Source organism: Microtus oregoni, unplaced genomic scaffold, assembly GCF_018167655.1.
Source record: "Microtus oregoni isolate MIOR12 unplaced genomic scaffold, Mior012 000017F_ref0000208, whole genome shotgun sequence".
Taxonomy (NCBI): domain Eukaryota; kingdom Metazoa; phylum Chordata; class Mammalia; order Rodentia; family Cricetidae; genus Microtus; species Microtus oregoni.
In genome coordinates this window covers 1,702,776-1,716,955 of record NW_024543076.1, presented here as the reverse complement: position 1 = coordinate 1,716,955, position 14,180 = coordinate 1,702,776, and the positions used below count along the sequence as shown (strand labels likewise).

Sequence of the window (14,180 nt, the reverse complement as noted above, 5' to 3'; positions counted from 1 at the left end):
CAGGATTTACACGTGTGCACTCCCACGCCCAGCTCAAAGTGAGGCCTCTCCCCTACACATAATGAATAAGACTTGATTTACTTGTCTGGGAAATTTAATACACTTATATATAACCATCATTATCACACACGAACCTGTCATCAAGGGTGGTCAGTAAGAATGCATCCAGTAGATTATTTATGATGTTTAGTATAAATAGAAGTATCTTTTATTTTCCCCACACTAAGTTGAACTGACACCTTGATCCCAGGCAGAAGGAGATGGAAGTGGCCCACCTTCCCAGCTGCAGAGCACATCTGGTAGGGAAGTTGAAGAGCCTGCTAGAGAGCAGGGTCCTCAGACAACACTGCTTTATACACTGCAGCTTCTGCTCCCAGCTTTGCAATGACTGAGGGCATGGAGTCGTCAGGATCCAGGGCATTCAAGTTATTCCTCAGCCTTAGAAGGTTCTGAGACACCCACACAGGAAAAGTCTGTCCTCTGAAGTTTTCTCAACTACCCAGAATCGATGGGGAACCTTGAACTCCCAAGAACTGTCTCAGAGTAATCTCTCTGGGCTGGAAATGTCACTGTAGACCCAACTTCTGTCTTTTCGTGAGTTAGAAGAGAAATTTGATGACATCATCACCACCGTCCCCATCTCTTAGCAATCCCAATCTGCTTTGGAACGTGGTTCATGTCACAACATCAGGGTACCCTTGAGGACTCTGAGCATCGTGCTGCTTTTGCCCAGAATCCAGAAACCAGCTGTGTTTGAAGTCCAGCACATCACAGTATTGGCTTGGCTTCTGTCTTCTCTCTTTCACTAGCAGCTGGCTTTGGCACAACATTTGCATGCCAGACTTCTATGAAACCAAAGAGATTGAAGTCTGTAGGGGCTCCTGAGATGAAATTATTACTAATACTAACTCCATGAACAAATTCAGCAGACAAACCTGAAAAAAAAAGAAGAAGAAAGGCTACATATCTGCTGTCTCCTTCTGTGCTCCTATATATTGACATCTTGTAATGCCTTTGATAGTTTAGTTTACCACAGTTAATCAGAATTGCTAATGACTTATGTTAGCCTTCTTGTGCTGTGACAGAACACCTGAGAAGAGGTGGGAGGGTTTGCTTTCAGGTTTAGAGAAGTCAGCTCGTAGTGGTGGGAGCCCATGGTGGGGCAGAGAGAGGTCAGAGGCTCAGGCCATCATGGTGGGAGTCTGTGGTGGGGCAGAGAGAAGTCAGAGGCTCAGGCCATCATGGTGGGAGCCTGTGGTGGGGCAGGTGCAAAGCAGCTCATGTTGGCCAGAAAACAGACTGCATGCCTGAGCTAGGAGCTCTCCTTTTTCCACTTCTGTTCCATCTGAACCCAATTCAGGCTGGCGTCCCCTCCTTATTTAATGCCCTCTGGAAACACCATTACAGACATGCCCGGAAGTATGCTTTGCTGATCTCATCACTGCCAGGCCAATCAAGCTAACAGTCAAGATTGATCAGCACAAATTCTAAACTACAGGCCAGGCATGGTAGTGCACACCTGTATTCCTAGTGCTGTGGAGGAAGAAACAGGAGGGTCTCTAAAAGTCTGAGGCTAGCCTAGTCTGCATAGTGAGTTCCAGGCCAGCCAGAGCTACATAGTAAAACCTTGTCTCAAAGCGGAAAATATATATATTTTTTTAAAATTCTGAACTATGATCTTGTGACACCGAGTCCTATTGTGACTCATTCTGCTGTGGAGGGTGAGCCTGTACAGTTTCCCACTCATAACCCCGTGGCTCTACTAGGTGGAGTTCCAAGAAAGTGCCTAGACTCGATGCACCCAAATTCCTTCTGGCTAAGGAGTGGCGTGTGCCACTGCCCTGTTTCGGAAGAGCAGATTATTTCCTGAACTACTTATTAAAGCTCTCAATTTTCACCCTACTTACTCGTGAACGTTCTAATAGGTTAGAGTCTTCCGTCCCCTGACTAAACTGCTCATGTTCCAAACTGCTGGCCCCCATACCCGTGAGCCGTGAACCGGACATAAGCCCTACCTTATCAGCATGTTCAAGCTGTGTTAAAATAATCAGAGAGAAAGATCAGGGACTCAGATGTCTTCTAGAACTTCCTCTCAACCTGCTACAAGGTGCATTTGGCTTAAACAGACTTGGAAAGTAATGGAAAACAATGCAGTTTCCCACTTCGTGATAATAATTCTATTTAATCATCAGTTGGAAGCACAGCTGAATACCCTCAGAGATGGGGCAGTTTTAAATGTGATTATAAGATCTCTGCTGCTGGCTTGATGTGTGGCTAGAGGTAGATACTTTTCTTAAGGAGGGACTGAAGCCAGTTGTATGCAAAGTCTAACTGCTCACGCCCAAGAGGAATAGAATTAAGAGAGACCGCAGCCTTGACTTTTAGCAGCTCAATAGGAACCCAGTACTGGAGTCACGTTTCTGCCCCAGGTAGAAGGTCCCACTCAATTGCTCAGTTTTCCTGTGTTGGTTCCGAGGGTGGGCCGGGATGGGGGTGATGGCTCTGGTCATGGCTACTTCCTCTGCTTAGAGTTCCATTTCCTTCTGCATCCCTGGTGGCTCCTGGGCTAGGGAGGCACCAGGGGTTCTGCCAGGCTGCCTAGGACCAGTTACTGAATGATCTGGGTGTACAATTCAGTGCACTCCAGCATGCTCTCCCTGCCTGGGGTCTGGTGCCTCCTCCGACAGGTCCAATGCTTTTCCTGCACTGTCCCCATCATTAGCCCAAGGACCTCCCAACCAAGGAACTATTATTGAGATGTGGAACCTTGTCCTCATGCCCCACACAGACCAGGCACTTGTCTTCATCCCAACACTCCTGGACAGCCCTCACCAGAGAATCCTGAGCCTCACACAGGGAGCCCCCTGGGGCCTGAAGAACACTATTGCAGTGGCTGAGCAGAGAGCCTGGAAAGAGGGAGAATGGCTGTCTGGGTCTATGGGTGGCTTGTCTCAGTGCCCGGCTTCCCAGGGTTGCTCTTACTTTTGTTGGTCATCTGAAGAACTTTGTTTAGGCTCATCTCCAGCAAGCGTTCCCAGAGCCAGCTGGAAGGAACCTGAGAATTATTCAGTTCCTGGCTTCCTACCTGTGTCTTGGCCAAGCCACTGGACGAGGAAGTGTGTTGGACTCAGACGGAAGGAGAGAAGTCCTGCCTTAGGCAACCTTTTGAGTGAATGTGTAGTTCCAAAAGCAGTCACCTTTCGCTGCTTCCCACATCCTGCACTTCCTCCTCAACTATTCTTGCAGTACCGTATCCCTGTAGTGTTTTCAGAGCGGGTCTGTGCAAACTTTCTAGATTTTGGCTGCTTAAAATTCTCCTTTTAGCCTAATGTGCAGATGCACGCTTTTAACTCTAGCACCCAGAAGGCAGAGGCCCAGAAGGCAGAGGCAGGTGGATCTCTATGTGTTTGAGGCCAGCCTGGTCTAGATAGAGAGTTCCGAACCATAATAATGACATAGTGTTTTATTTAGCAGTGTTTGCAATTTTAAATTTGAAACCATTTGCCCCTGAGATTTGAAGATAGTCTCGCTGTTTTCTGGGACAGATTTAGCTGCCATGCTCAACCTACCTAAGGCCATCTGTCTTTTCCCTTTGACAAATTTCAGGAGTCCTTTTTTTTTTTCTTGACGTATTGAAATCCCCATGTCCTGTCACTGGATAGGATTCTTTAAAAGATGTATTCTCCCATTCGGTACTCACTAGCCTTGAGTGGGGTGTTGTTTACTCTGGAGCCCTCTGGATTGTGGTGTTTTTGTTTCCTGGTTTTCCAGAAGCGCTCAGTTAGAGCCCCTCTGCCTTCTGCCGAGGTCAAGTGCAGGGTTGTCCAGTTACTGCTCTCTCATGCTGCTTTCTCTAGTCTCTTTATTTTTTTTATTCTATTTGATCAGATATTGGAATTCCTGCATATCCTCTGAGCTCCATTTGGTCATTCTTTCTGGGTCTTTTATTCTTTTGTACTGCCTTTTGGAGCAATTCTGTAGCCTGGTCTTTGGTTTTCTCTGTTAATTTTCTCTTTGGGATATATCTCTTTTATTCCCATAGAGTTCTTCATTTTTAACCATGATATGTTTTTATATCCATGACTCTTAACTGGTTCTTTTTCATACCCATTATTCTGAGATAATTCTCATCTCATAATAGTTGGTTCTTGTTTCATGGTTATACAATACCGTCCCTTTTCTCTCTGAGTATATTAAAGTTCTGGTTGCATTTGCTCCCTTTGTTCTGTTGTTGACTTTGTCTCCTTCCTAGTCTTGCCTTTCCTCAGATCGCTGATTCTTCCTCTGTGTTTGCTTTCAAAATTGGCATTTCCGTTTCATTCTTAGGCCGCTGTTGGCACAGGCCATTAAGGAAGTGGGCAGTGACTGCGTCTGAGGCTTGTGAGTTTCTCAGTAAGCGTGGTAAGAGTAGACTGTCCATCAGGCAGGGTTCCTCCAAAACTGACCTCATTTTGGGTGCCCATGCACCTTCTAAGCTTCCAGATCTCTACCCCACCTCGCTCCTGAAAAGAACTCGTATTTTTTAATGTGGTACTAGGGCACCCACAGGTGCTCTTTGACAGGGGTGTGCTTTGAAGGTGAGGGGAGCTGGTTGGTGTTGGGTGGCCATCCTGATGTAGGAACTCAGCCTGTCTCCCTGTCATAGGCTCCTAGGGTACTTCTGCTTCCTCCAGGGTCACCCCTAGTTCTGCCTCCTCCTGGGCTGCCTCCTGCTTTTGTGTTCTCTACCACTAGGCAGGGCCTTTCGGTCTCTGCAGTTCCTCCCCATGGCAGAGACCTTGTCGGCTTCTTGTCTGTTTCACGTTGGCATTCCTAGTTACTTCCAGCCAGGTGACTCCCATCTTAGTTGAGGATGGGTATTGTAGACTCGCCACCCAGCCTGTGGATGATGTGGGTTATTTCTATGGGTTTGATCTAGCCCGGGAAAGAGGCAAGGAGAGATGAAGTCTTCAGTGGCAGGCATGCCATAATCAATGTCACAGCTTCTGTGTGGCCACGTAATGTCTGGACCGTCTCCCGCAGGGGAACAGCCTTACTTGGGCTCACAGGTGCAGAAGTTCAGGCCTGCTTGCCTAGCTCCATTGTTTGTGTCTGGGCCATGGTGAGGCAGAAGCGTGGCAGCAAGAGATGTAGCAGAACGAATCTGGGAACTCCCTTGGCAGCGGAGAGAGAGGTTGGGGTGGTGTGGATGCTGTGCTAGCTGGCTCCCTGTTTCTTCCAACTTGACCCATGGGCCCCCAGCCTGTGGAAAGGTGCTACCCACATTCAGGGCAGGTCTTGCTCTCCTCTGTAATGCTCTCTGGAGACCCCTCACAGACATGCCCAGAAGTGTGCTTTCAGATCTTCAAGGTGCTCCTCAACCCAACTAAACCGATAATCAGAATTAGCCACTGCCTCTTCTCTTGGTTTAAGACTGGAAGCACCCCTTAACCTCCGTCATGGCAGAGGATGAGGGTGGGGTGGGAGTCAGCCTCCTCAGTGTGAGTCTGCTTCATGCCAACTGCTTTAGTTTAATCTCAAAGTGGGGGGGGGGAGTTGGTTAATTATTGAGGAATGGATTTCTCAAGGTTTGGGCCTGACTTGTTCAGTAGACTGATAGCCATGGTAGTGTGCTCAGCTTGGAGACACCAGCCAAACCCAGATAGAACAATCCCTTTGTATCCTGCTATTCTCAATGACTGTAATGCTGTATTTTCCTCTGAGCAGGACTAGTCCGACACATCCTAATTGGCCCCTGTGTTCATGTGTTTTAGGGAGCAAGAGGACCTAACGGCTCGGCTGGCGAGAAGGTAATTGAGAACAGCTTTTCCCTCCCCCCTCTTCCCTTTGCTATCAGTGTGCCCCCGGGCCAGCGGAGTGAACCCATAAATGTCACAGGGCAGAGAGAAGCACTCCTCAGAGCAGTGGCTCAGGGAAGAGAGGCCAGCTGGGAACGCTCCCCCTTCCTCACCGCTCTGGTGAGCACGTTGGCAAAGGGGAATGTCAATTAGCGAAGCAGCTGTTCTGGGCCGTCAAGCAGCGCCCATCAGAGAATTTCCCACCGTAATTAGCGTCAAGGGGTCATCTTCTGACTCAGGTGCACACACTCTCCTTCCACGGCGGAATTGCAGCTGGTAACTATCCTGTCTTCTTCCTTACAGGGAGACCCTGGCAACCGAGGCTTACCAGGACCCCCAGGGAAAAACGGACAAGTTGGCACTCCTGGGGTCATGGGACCACCGGGGCCTCCTGGACCCCCTGGACCCCCAGGCCCTGGATGTACAACAGAACTTGGATTTGAGGTACTTTCGCCCTTTCCGTGGCTGCAGAGTGATGGTTAGGAAGGACCATTGGAAGGCACAGCACACCGGGTACTGACCCGAGGGTAGAGGATTTGCTGAGCTCCCTGCGAGCCCCCAGTTCCCAGCATTCCACCTGGCAGTGAGTTCTGAAATCCTCGCTTCTCCTTCTCCCCGAGGACTTCGAAGGCTCGGGGAACATCCAGCCGCTGAGCAAACCCAGACTCACGGGACCCTCCTCTCCAAGTGTAAGTAGACTTTTACGAACCCTTTTATGAGCCCGGTCCTGCTATCGAACCTGAGTGAAGAGGCTGGGTGAGGGAGGGGCACCTGGCCTTTCTCTTTTTCATGAGTCACACTCCAGCCCTGAGCCGTGCAGCCTGTAAGGTACCCATTGAAGGCTGTAAGGTACTCATCACAGGGTCCAAAATGTGCAATCTCTAAGGCGCTTATTGCAGCCTGTGAGGTGCTTATTGCTGACCCCGAGCTGCGCAGCCTGTAAGGTGTTTATCGCAGGCTCTTTCTCCAGGGGCCACATAGAAGCTTCGCACAGACTCACATAGGGAAACTTGATAGTCATCTTTGTCCCCTCTGGCCAGTTCCTCACTACTGCCATCTCTGCTTCATGGCTTCCGGTCACCATGTTAGAGTCACTTTTCCCCCTTTAAAAATGCTGTGCTCCCAGCAGGTGCCCTGCGTGCTCCCTCATCCCCAGAAGGCATTGCCCTTGTCCTTGTGATATGCCTGCATGAAGACCCTCCACTGGATCTTATGATCTTTGTGACATGAAACAATGCCAAATGCCCAGGGAATATCTTCTGGCACAGAAAACGGAGCGTCGTGTATACACAGGATCCAAGGGTGGAGTCAGGGGACACTTGTAGGCTGGGAGAGGGCCTCTGAGGCTTGCCCTCTGTGGGCACTTCTCTTCTCACCCTGGGAGGGGAATTTTCCCCCACTTTTTGATTCCATCACCTGGTATAGCATTGATTGCAGAAATTAGGGAGAGTTGGCAAGATGCCAGTTAGGCAGAACACACCAGCAGACAGGAGGAAACCAAAGAATATCTCTTCATTGTTTGGTTATTTTTGTCAGGGTCCCAAAGGAGAAAAAGGAGAACAAGGACCCAAGGTAAGTTAGCCCATCTGAGGTGGGGGTCTTTCTAGAAGGTTATAGAAGCATTATCCATGGACTGAGAGCTTTGTTCTTACTTCCCTCTACTATAACTAGGGTGAACGGGGAATGGACGGAACCAGCACTGTGGGCCCCCCTGGGCCCAGAGGGCCCCCTGGGCGTGTTGAGGTCCTGTCCAGTGTGAGTATCATCCAAATTGGAGCTTGGCCACGTGCCTTCTGCTTTACTAAAGGGGACAGCAGGTCACCCGACCCTTCAGGACTACAGGGCTGATGGCTATGTAGAGTGTCAGGGCCTGCACCTACCAGCAAACTCACCTATCTGGTTGTCCCTACCTCCTCCATGCCACCGCTCTCCTACATACGACCTGCAGAGTCTACTCTTCTGCTTGGCAAGATCAGGGGTCAGATAGCAGCCTAGAAAGTACTGGAACTTGAGGAAGTCCCAAATAAATCTGGCTTGCCTTCTCAGCTGACTGAGGTTCTGAACTAGTTGAGAAAGAAAGTCAAAGCTGGAGACGCAGGCCTGAGATCACTTGCTCACTGCTGGCAAAGGCGTGCTAACGGCCTTCACCCTATGGGAGGGCGGCATATACCTGCTCAATTATGGCAGAGGTATGTGGAGCCTGGTGGCCTCTGCCCTGTAGGAGAGCCACACAGGCCTGCTCACTAACTCCAGAGTCAGACAAGAGAGAGAGGATAGGGCTGAGCATGCCCCAAACTGCCATCAGAAAGCATCCTCCATCTTCCGGGGTGGGAGTAAAGAGACCAAGAAGAGCCAGATATATACCCTGAGGTTTACCCTCAGATTATACCCCTGAGGGCCAGTTCTTGTCAGGGAGGCATCTTCAGATGATCTTCATTGGATGTCTCTTTAGCAATTTGTTTAAAACTATTAATAGACAAATTCCAAATTTTCACTTGGAAAGCTCTCTGCACAGATGAGCAGAGCAAGCTCTCCCCACACTGACCCCCATTCCCAGAGAAATAGTAATGTGTAATTTTGATGTCATAATTAATCCGTATCACAAACAAAGACTTGATAACCTGCCTGTCCTCCTACAAGCTCCTGGTCTTCTGCCTGTCCTCATCTGAGAAGTGCCATTTAAATCTCTGTGCCTACCATTAACATGCATGCCCAGGCGGTGGTGGCACATGCCTTTAATCCCAGCACTCGAAGGTTGAGGCAGTTGAATTTCTGTGAATTCAAGGCCAGCCTGGTCTACAAGAGCTAGTTTCAGGCCAGGCTTCAAAGTTACAGAGAAACCCTGTCTTGAAAAAACAAAAACAAAACAAATAAACAAACAAAAAGAAACACTGATGCAAGCATTCCTGCACTCATGGTCTGCACCAGACCCGGGGCTTAAAGTCAACTAAGAGGCAAGCACTCCTGGCAATTAAGAGGATGACTGGGGCAGAGTGTGACCCATAGCCCACAGAAATCAAGGAGGACTTTCTGAAGGAAGTCTCTTTGGGCGGGGCCTAGACAAGAGAGGAGAATTTTCCTGAGCAGGCATGTGGATAGGACTCTCGGTGACTCTCAGTGTTCTGGTGGCAGCAGCACCCCGAGTCATGGTAGGAGACAGAACTGTGCTGGCTGTGTCAGGACACCAGGAACTCGCTGACAGTGGGTAGCAGGCTTGGGGGTTACTAGAGTGATAGAGAGAAGCTGAACTGTGGCTGGATCAAATGTATACCTGCCTGTCTGTCCATCCATCCATCCATCCACCCACCCACCCATCCCTCCCTCCACCCACCCACCCACCCACTCATCCCTCCCTCCACCCACCCATCCACCCACCCACCCACCCACCCATCCATCCATTCATCCATCCACCCACCCACCCATCCATCCATCCACCCACCCACCCATCCACCCACCCATCCACCCACCCACCCATCCATCCATCCATCCACCCATCCACCCACCCACCCACCCCTCCCTCCCTCCCTCCACCCACCCACCCACCCACCCATCCACCCACCCACCCATCCATCCATTCATACATCCACCCACCCACCCATCCATCCACCCATCCACCCACCCACCCATCCACCCACTCACCCATCTACCTGTCCATCCATCCATCCATCCATCCATCCATCCATCCATCCATCCCTTTGTCCATCAGATATACACATACTAGGCCACTGCCTTTGAGAAAGACCATGGTACTTCTAAGAGAATAACAACCAAGCAGGCAGACATGAGAAAGGAAAATAAAGTCCCAAAGACCTAGAAAAAAGAATGACCAGAGTTAAGAGGAAAAGAGTGTGACTTCAAAGTGCCAGGCGTGTGGGGAAATAGACAATCTTGAGTGCTCGTGGGGGAAGTGTAAATTGCACAGCCCCTTTGGAGGGCTCCCTGACAGTCTGTTCAAACTAAAAATAGATGTCTTCCAGAACTGCACATGGAAAGCTCTCCACACAAGATGATTGAGTGGAGAAGAATGAGTCGAAGGGGAGTTCACACAGCCTGATGCCTTTTATGTGAAATAATGACATACATGAGTTATTTTACACATACATACATACATACATACACACACATATATGGGCACACATGTATGTATGTGTGTATATCCGTATGTATGTATACATACATTTACAATTTTAAAAGAGAAAACATTCATCTCCTGAGTAATTTTAAAGTTAATTACAAAGGAAAAGTGACTGGCAGGCTGGGACTGTTTGATGGGGAGTGGGAGGGTTGGGAATGTTTGGCAGTGGCTTTGAGGTGTGATCAATGTATCAATGTACTCCAGGCTGGGTGACTTCAATTAAGGTCTCCTTGCCAGAAGCAAGGAGAAGCACAAGCCGCCCTCGGTCCTCACTGAGTAATTTTTCTCTTTCAGTCTTTGCTCAACATCACTAATGGATCCATGAACTTCTCGGACATTCCTGAGCTTATGGGACCTCCGGTTTGTATCTGTGGCTGCACCTGAGAGAGGCTTCTATCCAGATCCTCAATTGGAAGTGTTGGGTTGGGTTGGAATCCTTTTAGCTGCTGGAGCTCTCAAAGTCAAAGGGAAGAGAGCCTGAGTTTCTGAGACGCTTGTCTAATACTAATGTCATCGTGGAGACTGGCGTTCAGTTGAGCGGAAGTGTTCCATCCCATGCACCAGAGTTCTGTGTGAGATCAGAGCGCTCCTCACACCATGCCATCTGGGCGATGCTGTGGCCCCACGCATGTCGGTTCAGTCTCGTTTCTTTGAACAGGGCTGCCCTAATGGGACACTGAACCCACGGGAGGACTGAGGCCCACTGCAACCTTTCTCACACCATTTTAGAGATGAGGAAATGAACAGACAAGGGACTCTCATGACTCCCTGAGGCTTTAGCATTGACCCACACATGATAGGGTCTCAAAAGAAGGAAGCAGATTCCCTTTGTTCGATAAACTCCCATGGCATCTGATGGGTATGGGGGGGAGGCCATAGGAGCCCTGAGGTCCAGCCTCGTCTCTGCAGGCCACTCAGAGTCCCTGGTTCTTTTTCTGGACTTTGGGATAGCCGAGTGGGGGAGGTGAAAGTGCTTATCACACCATGGTACTCAGCAAGTCACTGTGGAGCCAAAGGTGCATGCCCAGCATGCCCAGCTGTGCCCAGAAGATGCTCTGGGGAAGCCCACCCAGCCACCCAGGGAGGCTGGCCATGCATGATGTTGGGGGAGGACCTGGAACATAACTCAAGATTTCTGCAGCTATCTGGTGGCGCCTCAGGCCCAAGCTTCCTCCTGTGAACAGCATCCTCTTCTCTGCTGTGTCCCACAGGGCCCCTTTCCGTTGATTGCTTCTGAAACAAATAATCCACAGACCCAGTATTCAAAGCCTAAGACAGGCCAGCCACTGGGGAAAAAATCAGTCATGGGGTCTTTGTTCTCCCTGAACTACTAAAGAAAGGTTTGGAGTGTGAGTGGTTGATGGTAGAGTAAGAGAGACAGCCTAACCTCGAGCAGGCGAGCTCTGTGGTGCTGGGCCCTGAGCCTGGGTTCTACACTCCAGCCCTCACCTCCCACACTTCCTTCCCCGTTAATGTCCTTCCCAAGGGTGAGTCCAGGCCCCCCTCACCCCTGAGGCTGGATCAAGCTTCACCTTTCTCTGTGGCAACTTCCTCCTAAGAGGACTCAAGCTGTTACCTTCATGTCCCCTTTCCCTATAACCAGTGGGTTAAGACGTTTGTTTCTATCTAGTTTTTAAAGTCTAATTTATTGACGGTGTGTGTGTGTGTGTGTGTAGTGAAGGGGGTATTATGAAAGGGTGACATGTGTATGTGCCATGGAGTGTATGTGGAGGTCAGAGAACAAATTGGTATAACTGGTTCATTCCTACCTCTTTTTAAACATGGGTTCCAGGGATTGAACTCAGATCATCAAGGTTGGCAGCAAGCACTTTTATTTGCAAAGATACTTTGCTGACCTCTCTCTAGTTTTTGTCTATCTGTCTCTATCTATCTATCTATCTATCTATCTATCTATCTATCTATCTATCATCTATCCATCTACCCATTCATCTATCTATCTATCTGTCTGTCTGTCTATCATCTATCCATCTACCCATTCATCTATCTATCTATCTATCTATCTATCATCTATCCATCTACCCATTCATCTATCTATCTATCTATCTATCTGTCTGTCTATCATCTATCCATCTACCCATTCATCTATCTATCTATCTATCTATCTATCATCTATCCATCTACCCATTCATCTATCTATCTATCTATCTGTCTGTCTATCATCTATCCATCTACCCATTCATCTATCTATCTATCATCTATTTATCTATTCATCTATCCATCCACCCATCCATCCACCAATCCATCCATCCGTCCGTCTAAATATCTATCTGTCTATCTGTCTATCATCTATCCATCTACCCATTCATCTATTTATCATCTATTCATCTATCCACCCATCAATCCATTCTCCATCCATCCATCCATCTAGATATCTATCTATCTATCTATCTATCTATCTATCTATCTATCTATCTCCTTTGACCTGTCTTAGCTCATCAGATCTCCGGAGTTGGCAGAAATGGGGGCTGTGACCCTGTGTGGTGAAGTACACACGCCATTTGTGATGTCCTTTAAAAAAAATCACCATCTCTTTAATAAAAGTCTTACTCCCAGCATGCACCCACTTCTCCCCGCAGCCCCCCAGCCTATCCTCAAGTCCATCTTCAGAGCTGACTAACCCAGGTTTCCTTGCTGTCCATCACTCCAGGGCATTTCACCCTGAGTGATGTCATGCAGAGGAAGCTTCAGTAAGGGATAGTGGCAGCTTGAGGAGCAGCATGAGCCCCTGGGTACTTGAGGACGGTCCCTGCCTCCATCGCTAACAGCTGTGTGACTTGGTGGCACTTTGCCTACCAGTCTCCAGCACCCCTTTCTAAAAAATGGGACAGGGATTCACACTGGGTGCAAATAGGCTTGGATCTTAGGCAGGGGAACAGTGGACCCTGCTGGATAAAACAGGCCTGGGCTGATGCCCTCCTGAGGGACAGCGGACCCTGAGGCATGGTACTTCTGACTCTGAGAACTCTTTGTCCTTGGTGTGTTACAGGGGCCGGATGGTGTGCCTGGGCTACCCGGATTTCCAGTAAGTACTGTAGTGGTCAGTGTCCACCTGCGCTCAGGCACTATGCTCATCCTGTTCCTACCCCTGAGATGCTGTTTCCCTCCATCCATGCATGACCAAGCTCTAGCAACACCACATGCATCCATTTTTCATACCCTCTCCAGAAGCATCCCCTTCTTTGAGACCCATTGGGTTTATTTTTACCATTTTGTGATTCGTTTTTGCCTTAAGTGACAGATTCTCCCGTGTTGTGTGTGTGTGTGTGTGTGTGTGTGTGTGTGTGTGTGTACTCTATGACGGCTATAGAGGGCCAGGTATTCTGTCTCTACCCCTGTGCCATCCAGCCCTGGGCAGCTGGGTAACCCTAGTGTTTCAAGTGACAGACTATGCAGATAAAGCCCCTAGAGACACAGGAAGGCAGTGGTGTAGAGAGGAGGACATAGGACAGTCACAGAGCGGAGGGCTGAAATTAACAGCCTGTGTGTGCCTTTGTGGAGGGCAGTGTGCTCTTGCATGAGAAGCGATCAGTTTTCTCTGGCGTATGTGCCTATGCAGAAGGCCAAGGCTGACCCCAGGGTGGGACCTGCTTCTCTGAAACTGCAACTTGGAAAGGCCTGAAATGCCGTTTCTGGAACAAATGAAGGAAATGGATAAAACTGTCATAAAAATGTATTCCTGACAGCTGAACTGTAGATAATCTTCTTTTTATCTTTTCAGACTTTTCTGAACTTTTCATATTTTCTTTTTGTAATACACTGGAACTTTTTTGTATTTTCTAAATGATCATTAACTATGATGGTGGTAAAAAATTATCATGTTCACTAGACATTAGAACAGAAGTGGGGGAAGGGAAGCAGTATCGCCATTAGCAGAAAAGGTCCCATGTTTTAGCTGCAGCCCCCAAGGCAGCCACTTCAAGACTCAGAGCACATTCTGGAACATTCCAACATGCCTTCCTCCATGCAAATGATCCTGTCTTCTGAGGGGCCTCTTCAGAGAGTGGGGATGGGTCATGAACAGGATCCAGACCACACACCCCAGATGTGAGGTTCCCCCTTAACTGATTTTGCCTATTTGGTCTATATTTAAAAATTATTTGAAAAAGAAAGAATGAAAAGTTTGCTGCTAAACAATAGCATTGAAATATTTCCATGTTCTCACTATGATAGAAGCATACTCTTTCATC

General features: G+C 48.6%; 1 protein-coding gene across 1 annotated transcript in view; it reads left to right on the top strand.

Moving 5' to 3' along the window:
• Col15a1 (collagen type XV alpha 1 chain) overlaps positions 1-14,180 on the top strand; it is a 100,066-nt gene that overhangs the window by 59,738 nt on the left and 26,148 nt on the right. The window contains exons 15-21 of the mRNA XM_041667880.1: positions 5,754-5,789; positions 6,141-6,281; positions 6,458-6,526; positions 7,374-7,409; positions 7,509-7,592; positions 10,267-10,332; positions 12,980-13,015. Coding sequence (XP_041523814.1) covers positions 5,754-5,789; positions 6,141-6,281; positions 6,458-6,526; positions 7,374-7,409; positions 7,509-7,592; positions 10,267-10,332; positions 12,980-13,015 — 468 coding nt within the window. The remainder of the gene's footprint in view (positions 1-5,753; positions 5,790-6,140; positions 6,282-6,457; positions 6,527-7,373; positions 7,410-7,508; positions 7,593-10,266; positions 10,333-12,979; positions 13,016-14,180) is intronic.